The following is a 12,510-nucleotide window of genomic DNA, read 5'->3' as shown; positions in this document are numbered from 1 at the left end:
GTAAGATGAGCCATCCAAGTGTTTAGCATGTCCGTATCACATTACTACTCAGTAAATGTACTGATTTCTCACTTTTTTCTAGGTGTGTATTTTTTCCTTTTGAAGCTTATCATTCACTGAACAAATCTTTTTTGAGTACCTATCAATGTTCTTGGGATTGCTTTTAGCAGTGTTTTTGAAATTATGCTATAATGGTAAGCAAAAACAGGCATGGGCCTTGAGATCAACGAGCTTACATTCCCATGGAAAAGATAGACATTAATCCATTAATCGCAAACTCACATTTAAATACACAGTGTGATAAGTATATGATGGAGGGATTATAGTAATTAGGCAATACTTCCTGCGTAAGTGCCAATCTGAGATATGTACACTAATAATGGAGAGAAAAGTAGCATTCCTAGATAGAGAATGGTCCTTTGCAAATGGTTGAATAAAGGAGTGCTTGAAGACATTGGGAGAGGTCAACAATGTCAGTTGCTCTAAGAATGTCCATTTCATTGGTCACCTTAGGGAGAGCTATGACTCTATGTTTGACTTAAGTGAAGAAAGAAAGGGAGATGACAAATGGACCTATGAAACAGCAGTACTTCTATTACAGAGAGCAGTTTATTTTGTTGTTGTAGTTGTTCCCCCCCCCCCCAGGGTTCTAGACAGAGATAGGATAGGAAACAGCAGGAAAGTTTTTCTTTTGTTGATTGTTTGCTGAGGAAAGAGACTTGGTAATGTTTAAAAATCACAGCAGGAAGTTTTCATACCAGAGGGAGGGATTAAATACACAATGGAGAGGAAAAGTAATCAATTCAGTCAAATGCTTATGAGGGAAGAAGGGAATAAGTTTCAAATCACCATCTGTAGACAGGTGGAGAGGTAATAAATCCCCAGTTATGATGCAGAGAAGGGTAGGATAGTTGCAGATATAGGTGATTTGTGGTGGGTTGTGCAGAGACAGAGAACAGATTTGCATCATAAAATCAGAGGTGTCCTTTTCTCATTATCACTCTTCTGTGATCATATAGTGAGTTCAGTTTCAGATCCAAGTACAAGAATGCGATCTTCTGTATACCATTCTGCCAAGTGACCAGGGGCTTCCCTGGGTCTTCTAGTCATCCAGTGTGGAACTGGGAAGGAGACTCCCCATGAAGTAGTCATGGTGGCAAAGGAAAAATTCCTGGCATTTGTAATTGTATTCATTTTCTATTGCTGCTATAATAATTGACTACAAATTTAGTGGCTTAAATAAGACAAATGTATTATTTTACTGTTCTATAGATTAGAAGACTAACACAGATCTCACTAGGCTAAGATCAGAATGTTGGTGGGTTGCATTCTTTTCTGGAGGCTCTAGGGAAGAATTTATTTCCTTGCCTTTTCCAGCTTCTAGAGGCTGCCTGCTCTACTTGCCTGATGATTCCCTTTCTCTATCTTCAAAAACCAGCAATATTGGCCAGGATCCTTCTAACACTGCCATCTCTCTGGCTCTTTCTTTTAATCGTCTTATCTACTTTTAAGGACTCTTGTGATTGCTTTGGGCCCACCTGACTAACTCAGGATAGTCTCCCTATTTTAAAGTCAGTTGATGAGGAACTTTAATTGTTTCTGAACCTTAATTCCCCTATTCTCATGGATCATAACTTATTCACAGGTTCTGGGGATTAATGTTTGAACAGCTTTTTATTCATTTTTTTTTGAAGGGGTGGTTATTCTACTTATCACAGTAACGTAATGGTAGATTGTCTGAGACTTTGGGTTCAAACTGTGCAATATTTTTTTTCTTTTTTTTGCAGTCAATAAGAAATTTACTTGTTTTTTAAAAAAAAAATCCAAATGCTGGCATTGTCCAGAAAAATTTAACAGGTTTGTTTATAATTGTTATAAAGTTGAACTGCTGAAACTTGTTCACTGAAACATTTTGACTTGCATTAATGCTTTATGTCCCTGCATTTATATTAAAAATTCACACACAAATGAAAATGGAAAAACTGCCAATACCTGATTTCTGTCCCCTATTTTTCCACCTGCAATCATTTACTTAGGTACCTTTTGACCCCACGGGCGGGGTGGGGGGGAATCTAACGTTCAGAACTACCAATAATAGGAAGATAAATTTTTTTTAAAGAATGAAGTTTCCCGTCGTAGTGGATTCTTAAGCACGTTCTCCACGTATGCGGCGTGCTAGCTGTATGTCTTTTGGCATAATTGTTACGCGTTTGGTATGGATAGCACACAGGTTGGTGTCTTCAAAAAGGTCAACCAGATAGGCCTCACTTGCCTCCTGCAAAGCACCAATAGCTGCAGTCTGGAAGCGCAGATCTGTTTTGAAGTCCTGAGCAATTTCCCGCACCAGACGCTGGAAGGGAAGTTTGCCAATCAGAAGTTCCGTGGACTTCTGATAACGTCTAATTTCAAGGAGTGCCACGGTGCCAGGCCTGTAACGTTGAGGTTTCTTCACCCCTCCAGTAGAGGGCGCACTCTTGCGAGCGGCTTTTGTAGCCAGTTGCTTCCTCGGTGCTTTACCACCGGTCGATTTGCGGGCAGTCTGCTTTGTACGAGCCCTGGTATAGAGACCTCCTTACTTACCCCCCTTCTCCTTCAGCTGGAGCTCAGCGAGCTAGAGGCGGCGCTGGCGACAGAGAGCGACAGCGGCACCGCGGCGGCAGCGAACACAGTTGAAAGATGGCTGACACCGAGTCTATCCCTCAGCACACCTTTTTCTTTCATGAGGTCTCTTGACGCAAGTGCTGAGAAGGCAGGCTGGTCAGCTATCACAAACTCAGATCCAATATTTCCAGGCATTTAAATGGCAACAGTGGCAGGGTCTTTAGGATCACTTATCTAGCGCTTCTGAGTAGCAAACCCCTTCTCAATCAACTCTCCTGACTTGAGATCCTAGTCGTCTTCTCCACTACTTTCAGAACTTGCAGCCCCTCTATATTACTCCACAAGAACCCTTTGCCTTCTCTGGCAGTCTCCATAGATTACAAATCAGACTAAATGGTACTTAAATGATTAGAAAAACTGTCTTCCTCTTTCTTGAAACCTGTGAGAGCTCTGTCGTTTGAAACCCAGTGATTTGGCTGTCCACAACTTACAAAGGAATAAATAGGGATAGGACATTGGCATTCTGATTCTGTCCTGGGGAAGTCATCATCCCTCACACCTGTATCCAGAATGGGTTGAACAGAATGGGTTGAATGACTTCTTCTGAAACAGCAAAAAAAAAAAAAACAACAAAAAAACCCACAAAAAAACAAAAACCCAAATGTAATCTGATCCATCTTTTGTTAAGGGTCTTTCTTCTCTTTTTGGCATATAATGTAAAGGATTTTGGGGGAAAGATTACAGATACCAGGAGGCTACTCAAAGTCATATTCAGGCTAAAATTGTCTATTTTTTTAATATCAAAGACTAATTATAGTAATTGATGCAATGCTGTGATCTCAACTTACAATTTTCTTTTAGGAAACAATTATTGGCAAATACTCTAACCTCTCGTGGAGTGTTAGACTAAATTATCCTTAGAAATCATTGATACAGTACATTGAGGGAGAAGGGACATTTGCTCATCTACCTTTATTAAGCCTCAGGCCTTGGAATAATGTCCCCTACATCCTGTGAAGCAGGACAGAAGACTTGATATGCTTGACTTTTAAATTAAAGAGACTCTTTAAAAGGAGAGGGAGGGTGAGAGAGAGATGCAAGAGGGAGGAGATATGGGGGTATATGTATATGTATAGCTGATTCACTTTGTTATAAAGCAGAGACTAACACACCATTGTAAAGCAATTATACTCCGATAAAGATGTTAAAAAAAAAAAACACATTTTGGAGGACTAAATAAATATACTTCTGGTTAAATGTAAAAAAAAAAAAAAAAAAAAAGGAGAGAATATGTAATGGAAAGCAGTTAGAGTTGAGAATAGGCCATAAAGATGAGCTGTTGGCTTCTGGAAGCAACATCTAGAGACTGTCAGTACTCAGGATTTGTATATGCTTCTGTTTAGAGTTTGAGAGGCAAACGTGGCCGGCAGAAATCTTTGGTGGGACTGCTACCCAGAGCCAAAAGACAAGGTTTATTTATCGCTCTAATGTATTAAACATTAATTTTTAATATCTAAGAAATAATTATTCATTCAAAACATTTTTTTAGGTTCCTATCTTGATTCAGGCTTTGTGGCAAGTGCCTAGAGATACGAAAAGGACTGAAACGTGTTTGAAGGTTAAGAACTTTGAAGGATAAATGTAGAAATCTAAAACATCATTGTAGTGAGATGTGTTTTGATGAGTTTTAAAAAACACCAGGAGACATTTGTCAGGCACATAAATGGGGATGGAGATGATCCCTCCACCCATGACTGGAGGGGTTAATTCCAAGCAAAGTAACTGACATTGGGAAAAGCCGGGGGGGGGGGGGGTGCAGTACACCCGTGTGCAATGAATTATAACAATGGCTGTTACCTAAGATTCACGTGGAAGTAGGGACAGTAAGTATTGAAAATGAAAAGATGGCAACTACCAGCATATAGAGGGTATTCTAAGACTTGTGACAGAGTTTTGAAATAAATCATTTGTGAATCAATTTTACAACTTGAACTTATATACATAGTCCATGGACTGTTTGCTTTGATACTTTCTTTAAGGCAACCCAGCTTTTCAATTGTATAAACTTATTTCAAAAATCTTGTATTAGTCCCATAAATAGAAAATTAGTACCTCTTGCTGTAAATTATAAATGGGAAGTAAGGTCTCAAAACTTCTTAAAATATCATCATTAAAGGCTAATCAGACACAATTATCTGCCAAGTAGAGTCTTAGGATTGATTGTTGGTGTCATTCATGGAATTAGCTTAGGATGGTAAGAGAAACCAATATTGAGAAGATAATGAAGTCAACGTTTCGTGTGATGCTTTTGAAAGGCCAGTGTTTGGGCACTTAAAAAGAAGTTCAGCATCAAAGACAGGCCTAGAAGTTTAGCTCAGGGTCACAACAAGTTACAGGAGGAAGCTGGTGTTCCAAGAGTGGAGGACCATAAAGTTTTGTGAAGTTATAAATAGTCATTGGGCAGATTCATCTAAGTAATCAGTATTACCTAGACTAGAAAAGACTAAGAATATTGTTTTTTCTTTTTTGCTTTCCTTTTTTTTCCCCTTGTTTCCAGTTCAGCATTAACCAAAATTATCATCCATCACCCAAGGCAGAATTGATAAGAAAGATAAATTTTTTCTTTGGGTCATACCCTTCTAATGTCACACTTCTGCTTCATGGTGATAACTTTCTTTTCTCCCTTCCTTTCTTCCTTGGTGTCCCAATTTCCATGGCTGGATTCTGTCTGACCTGGGACTGTCATCTGCCTTACCTGTATGTTGAAGTTGCCCTACATGTTCGGTTCCTACTCCCACAGATTCCTGTAGGAACTGCCTCATATCACGTTAGAAATAACGTTTGCCTGTATTACATATCTTTAAGGCCTCACTCCCTCTAATAATAAGTTAATCCTAGATGGAATAAGTATTTGAGAGTCATGGTAATATGATCATATATTAGTGTAAAAGGCATATCTTACATAGGCAAAAGCAAGAATATTTTAATGATGACTTTCTGGAGGCAGTATTTTTACTCTTCTGATCCAACCTATCATTGACATTAAATGCCAGTGAATTTCAAAACAAATGTTTTGCAAGAGGTCATGTTCTGCTCTTTCAGTCTGTGGTGTCAGAGAATTTCAGCCCAACTTGATACTCATTTGAGTTGTAAGATTTTCCTCTTTGACTAAGATAGTGGTTAGTGAGTATGCTGGATCTGCTTCTGATACCATCAACAATTTGGGACTTGCAACAAAACAATGACAATGGAAAGAACGCTTGCTAGATTGAGGAGGACAAATCAGGGGATGAATTTTCCAGGCTAAAGTCAAGATTGTCAAGTAATGTAGAAGCAGTAGTCCAGAGGGCTTACAGCACGGTACAACATGTAACACGCAACAGTATCGAAAAAAACAGACAACTCTTACGCTAATACAAGAGCCTGAGGCTGGTGGGATTAGGCCAGATAAGAGTGCAATAGTATGTGAACTCGCCTATATACTGTGTCCCTTCTATATCCCGCACTATTTTAATTTTGCATTTGATTTGCCCTCATTTATAGGTTGCATTGTAAGTGTTCCAAAACTTTTCCTCTTTGGAATATCTTTACCTCACATTCTAAGATACTCTTTCCAAAGGCACAGCAAAAGTACCTTTTTTGCTGTTTCCCCTGCAGCATTTGGCCCAGTGCTTTGCACATAGACTGTACCCCATAAATTATGGTAGTTGGATGATTTAAGTAATTTTCTTTGTAAAGTACTAAAAAGTCTTACCCAACACACTAAGTAGAGATATAGATGTGAGGGAATCAGTTTGACAATAGCCAAAGCCTGTAATAGACAATGCATTTTAAAAAACGTGATGCTATTGAATTTAGAATAAATTGGGAGAAATAATTCACTTTTATGGTGGATTAAGACAGTTCTACTAATGAGACATACAAATGTTGATGATGTTCTTCTAAAGTGTGATTGGATAAAAGTAATAGAGTTGGCAATAAATCAGTTTTGAACAAGGAAAAATAACCATAAAAATTTAGTACAGCATAAATATATCTGTTACTGAAAAAGATTAGTTCTGAGATTATGATTACTATAGTCAAATATTTGATTTCAGGTTTGTTCTTTTATCTCTTGTTCTGCGATTAGCCAGTGAATTTAATAAAATTTTATATTTTTATAAACATATTAAAAATTTTTTATATTTTTTATCCCAAGCAATGGAACTGCAACATGATACGAGATTAAAAATGCAGAGTCAGAGTTAAGAAAAATAGTGAGAATCTCCAAAGACAGGAGACCCAGAGGCTAGTTTCCCCTCTATTATAAAGTACTGTGAGCTTTGAGGCAAACCATCTTCGGTCCAGGGGGTTTTGGATCTGTCTTCAGTAATAATGCAAAAAGATTTATTGACCTCCAAATTTATTCCAGGCAGTTTTGAGGCAGGTAGCCATTAACTTGAAATATTCTTAGCTTTAAAAGTTCCTTTCCGTATCTAGATTTTTATTATTTTACTACCTATAACTGTGGTCTATAATATTCTAACCTACTAAAGCTGTGTTTCGAAAGAAATATCACACAGGATCACAATATATAAACCAGATCAACGCAGTGAGTCAGGCGTAGGACTTATTCTCCATCTGTCTGATAATCCCTTCCAAACTTCCTCCTATACTAGTCTCAAAGAACTCTATGGTATAGTCAACTACAATCTAATATGAATTTGATTGACCTAGACTACACTCATCAATATTAGTTTAACAGAGAAAGAAAGAGTAAATAAAGTAGATGTAATAATATGCAAATCCTTTGCTCCAAATCTACCAATGTTTTCACTTTGACCAAATCTATTCTCATCTTCTTTTTCTGGCCTTCAAGGTAGTCCAGAATTTGGCCTTACTTTCCCTGGGTTAACTGAATTTACTACTAATCCCCAGCCCTATGCTGAAATATTTAGATCTGTTTCCTCTGCCTTAAAACGTAGGCACTGATTCCTGCTACAATACATCTGATCAGATGAATCCATTGTTTTATGAATACCATCTCCGTTCCCTTCTTACCTGACTTCTTCCAACTCTACTGTATTTAAAGTTTTAATAAATTAAGTACTAAATCGTATATTGCTTTGTGTTACTTGCCATTATTTCATGTATAGCTCTTTTGACTCCTGGACTATTCTCTTGATGGCCATGTATAATCAACTGAGAAAACCTCTTAATTTTTTTCTATCCTTTTAAAATAAATTTGCCTGCATAATCAAAACCCTTTAGAACTGCTAGAGTTTACATAGTGCTTGAGGCTTGCTGGTGCCTCCAGTTTTGAATAATGTTGCTTTTCAAGGGTTTTCCAACTGACCCCCAAATTGTGAAGATCATGACATGACTTAGAAGCGTCTGCTTCGGCACTGTTTACATTATCTTCTGCCTTCAATGCCGTATTCTTTATTCTTTCTGGAATATGGACTGAGACATAGGAATCCCTATGTCTATAGGGATAATCCAGTTTTGTTCACACTTTGCACACATCGTATACCACATTTTAGAGAAAATCTGGGTCTCCAAATCATGTTTGATTGAAGATAGTGTTAACATCCAAGAGAATCAGACTTGATGCACGGGTCCTAAGAATGGGAATTTCTAGTTGATGCAAATGCTCTGAAATCAGAAAGAGAGAAGATGGGGACAAAGGTACCTACAAAGTTTGGAGAAGTTGGTTGAGACTTTAAGAACTGGAAGCTGGCAAGGAGCAGGCAAATGTCTAGGTCTCTAAACACTAGCAAGGTTTTAACCTCCAAAGAAGGGCTTGAGTAAAAACCAGTAATGAGGGCAGGAATTTATATATTTGGAGTAGGAAAGGGAAACAGAGATGTAGAAGGACCTGTGGGTCTAGGGACAAAAAGAAATCCAGGACTCAGACCCAGGACCTTCAAGGCTGAGTTTATAGTGGAATAACTAATTTAAATCACCAGGAACAGTATCTTCTTTATATAGATCCTGCATAATAATCAGAGCTTCTCTGAGCATTAGTAAGCTCTTGATGATTGATGATATGTGTTTGCATTTTTAGAACCTTAAATTAAACCAGCCAATATTATTTTAAATTTTTATCATTTCTGTTATGTTTATCTTTTAGTAGGATATTTGTATTTTCATCTTAAACATAGAAAATAGCATAATTATTTTATTTATTCTCCCAAAAAGCACATTTTTTTTCATTCTCTGTGTTTCGCAAATAATATGAATAATAGTTTCAGCACATTTTTTATCCATGAAAGCCTAGGTACTGAATGTAATAGAATAAAATCCTATAGGCAATGAAGTGAATTTATTTATTTTATATGCAAGGAACACTGATGCTAAAATAAGTCTAGAATAAGAGCTTCAGCAATAGATGTGTCCCATTTAAATTTATTAAGAAAGAGATCTTCAGGTAGTGAGCAGTGACTCTGCAGCAAATTTAAGTAATAATATTTTAATCTTCCAGTGTCTGATTTATTTTGAAAAATGTGTGACTTATTACTGAAAACACATCTTATGTAGGAAATAAGTGATTTTGTAAAGCAGCAGAACTTGGTTGTTTGGTTGTTTAATACTTGAATATATTTAAAATGCCTACATCATTTACAAGTCACCCTCAGATATAAAAATAATAAAATTATTATACACAATATAAAAAATATTTAGAATTGTTCTTGGGAGAGCACATACCTATACATCATGGACAGTCAACAACTAAATGCCAAAGAAATTAATGTTAGATAGAAAATTCCTAAGTTGAGCTACGAATACAAATTCAAGGGACAATTTTAAATTCCTAACCTGAGACATAAGATAAAACATTCTAAATAAATGCCTTGAATGTTGTAATGGACACAGTGGTTCTACACCTCCAGGGATGATTTAAAATGCATTCACATCTTGCTGAGATATTATCTATCATATATAAGAAATTTAAGCCAAAATACCTTACTTACCAAAAAACACCTTTTATGACAAATGTGAAACCGATGTGAAAATTCAAGGTGTCAGGAAGATTTTGCTCAGTAATGAGATAGTTTGATACCAGCTATTGAAATAAATTAAAAAGATAGGAAAAGAAACTGCCTTAGGGTTTGAAGTCTGATGTTATTCAGAAAAAAATATGTAAGTTGGGCAAAACTTTTGTTAATTGTAGTACTGAGCTGAGAGTCAACATTAAAATTTTAATATTATTGACAACAAAAATTACCTTTCTTATATATTGGTTTTGACATAGATATGGTACTCAGGTTGAAAGTTTAACATGATGAAACATAGTTTTTTATTTTATATAAGAAGCAATTGTAAATGTAAAGCAAAATCTTGTACATTTACAAAAAACGGTGATGGTCCTGTGTGTAATTCTGACCCTGTTTAGGATTATCAGAGAAAAATCTGTGGACTAAACACAAGCAATGAACAAAGAAAGATTATAAACAATATGGAGAGTTAGACCTTATGTTTTTATTCAATCTTCTTGATCAGATTATGGAAAGTGAATCTTTTTGTGAACTGTGTAGATGAAGAGTGTTGGCAAGGAACTGTGAAGACTTGATTATAGCTCTTGGGACCTTTCTTTGTTCATTTGATAAATAAAGGTAACACATCATAAGATTGTCCTATCTAAAACGCGAGGCTGAAAAGAAAAGGCAGAAAAGAATTGACAGGGCTTGATCTGCTTCTTTTGTTGACTCTCTTACCCAATCATAAATTCCTTCGTAGAAACGTATAAAGGCATTTGAAAACTGGTGAGAGCTAAAACTAAGACGTGATTATTGCTATTGATGTTAGATGGGCAATGAATGCAAAATGTCTGAGTGTCTTTAAACAACAGCGTTTAGGATCACTAGATGGCAGATGCTTGGGCTCCTTATTGTCCTCAAGAAACTAATAGTGTTTGGATCTTGTTTCAACTCATTTTTTTTTTTTTTTTTTTTTTGCGGTACGCGGGCCTCTCACTGTTGTGGCCTCTCCCGTTGCGGAGCACAGGCTCCGGACGCGCAGGCTCAGCGGCCATGGCTCACGGGCCCAGCCGCTCCGCGGCATGTGGGATCTTCCCGGACCGGGGCATGAACCCGTGTCCCCTGCATCGACAGGCGGACTCTCAACCACTGCGCCACCAGGGAAGCCCCTCAACTCATATTTTCTGATGATTAATTATTAAAAGTTATGTTTGTTACTAATGCAAGATGTTAAAAATAGAAAAAACTGTGTTTAGGGAATATAGGAACTCTCTGTACTATCTTTTCCATTCTTTTGTGAATCTAAAACTTTTCTATAAAATAAAGTCTACCATAAAAAAGTGATGATACAATGTATTTTTAATAGCAAAAGATCTGAATAGATACCTCATCAAAGAAGATACACAGGTGAAAAATAAGAATATGAAAAGATGATCATCATAATTTCACATCAGGGGATTGAAAAGTAAAACAACGAGATGCCACTACACACTTATTAAAATGAGTAAAATCCCAAACACTGACAATACAAATGCTGACAAGATGCAGAACAACAGACACTCTTATTTTTTACTAGTAGAATTCAAGATAGTACAGCCTCTTGGTGTTTACCCGAAGGAGTTGACAACTTAGGTCTACACAAAAATCTGCAGACAAATGTTTATAGCAGCTTTATTCATAATTGCCAACATTTGGAAACATTCAATAGGTGAATGGACAAACTGTGACACCTTCATAGAGTGAAATATGCTTCAGCAATAAAAGAAATGAGCTATTAAGCCACAGAAAGATATGCAGGGACCTTAAATGCATACTGCTAAGCGAGTTTTTTTTTTTTTTTAAACACTACATACTGTATGATTCTAACTAGGTAGTATTCTACATAGTATTCCAGTATTCTGGAAAAAGCAAAGCTATGGAGACAGTAAAAAGATCAGCGGTTGCCAGGAGTTTATGGAGAGGGAGGGAGAAATGAAAAGCACAGGGGATATTTAAAGCAGTGAAATTACTCTGTATGATACTATAATGATGGATACATGTCATTATATATAAGTCAAAACCCATAGATTATACATAAATAGTTAGTCCCAATGTAAACTATGGACTTTAATAATAATGTATCAATATTATCTCATCAAATGTAACAAATATATCACTCTAATGCAAGGTGTCAGTAAGAGGGGAAACTGAAACTGTATGTGTGTAAGGGCAGGGGGTATTGGGGAACCCTGAACTGTCCAATTTTTCTATAACCCTAAACTTTCTCTAAAAAACAGTCTATTAACTTAAAAAAAGTGATGTTTATTATTAATAATTTTTCCCACTATCAGTTTCCTCTTCAAGTATCATTGAATTCACAGTTGTACACTGAACCACTCATCTGAGAGCTATTATCAAGTCTTAAGTGGAAGCTTTGGCTGGATGTATTAAATATAACCTTAGGATATGAATGCTGCAAAAAATATTCTACGTTATGAAGAAATATTTTTTTAATTAAAAAAGTTAAAGGAATTTTATTTCTCCCTTTTACACATCTCTCAAAATTATCAATTTCAGGGAAAAACGTAACAATGTAAATGTAGTTTTTGTAGCATACTGGCTTTTGAATCATGCCTATCTTATGTGAAGGTGAAGAGATCTTTGCTATATACCTAGAAATCATACAGTATGCACTGTTGGTATTTTTATGTGTAACCATGTTGATGAAACCATTTGTACTTCTATCTAATTACAACCTTGACTCTACAAATAAGCCTAATTCCCTCTACACCTAATTAGAAATTTCATACATTAGTATGAAACTGCTTTATATGTTATAGATTATTTCAATATAAGCAGATTTTATATTTATAAGAATACATAAGAATGAAAACACCCAGCTAACAAATGCAATATACACAAATATATCTATGAAATGACAATTTACTATCTTGAAAATTTTCAAAAGCTT

General features: G+C 36.2%; 1 protein-coding gene across 1 annotated transcript; it reads right to left on the bottom strand.

Moving 5' to 3' along the window:
• Positions 1–2,146: 2,146 nt before the first annotated feature.
• LOC309968692 (histone H3.3A-like) lies at positions 2,147–5,423 on the bottom strand (the record flags this gene model as incomplete). The annotated part of the gene is made up of 2 exons (XM_082850056.1): positions 2,147–2,555; positions 5,335–5,423. 2 exons carry the CDS (start codon positions 5,421–5,423, stop codon positions 2,147–2,149), a joined length of 498 nt encoding a protein of 165 aa, XP_082706182.1.
• Positions 5,424–12,510: the final 7,087 nt, after the last annotated feature.

Source organism: Leucopleurus acutus, assembly GCF_964270905.1.
Source record: "Leucopleurus acutus genome assembly, chromosome: 1".
NCBI lineage: Eukaryota > Metazoa > Chordata > Mammalia > Artiodactyla > Delphinidae > Leucopleurus > Leucopleurus acutus.
The sequence above is the reverse complement of the archived record's forward strand: the minus strand, read 5'-3'. Positions and strand labels throughout refer to the sequence as shown.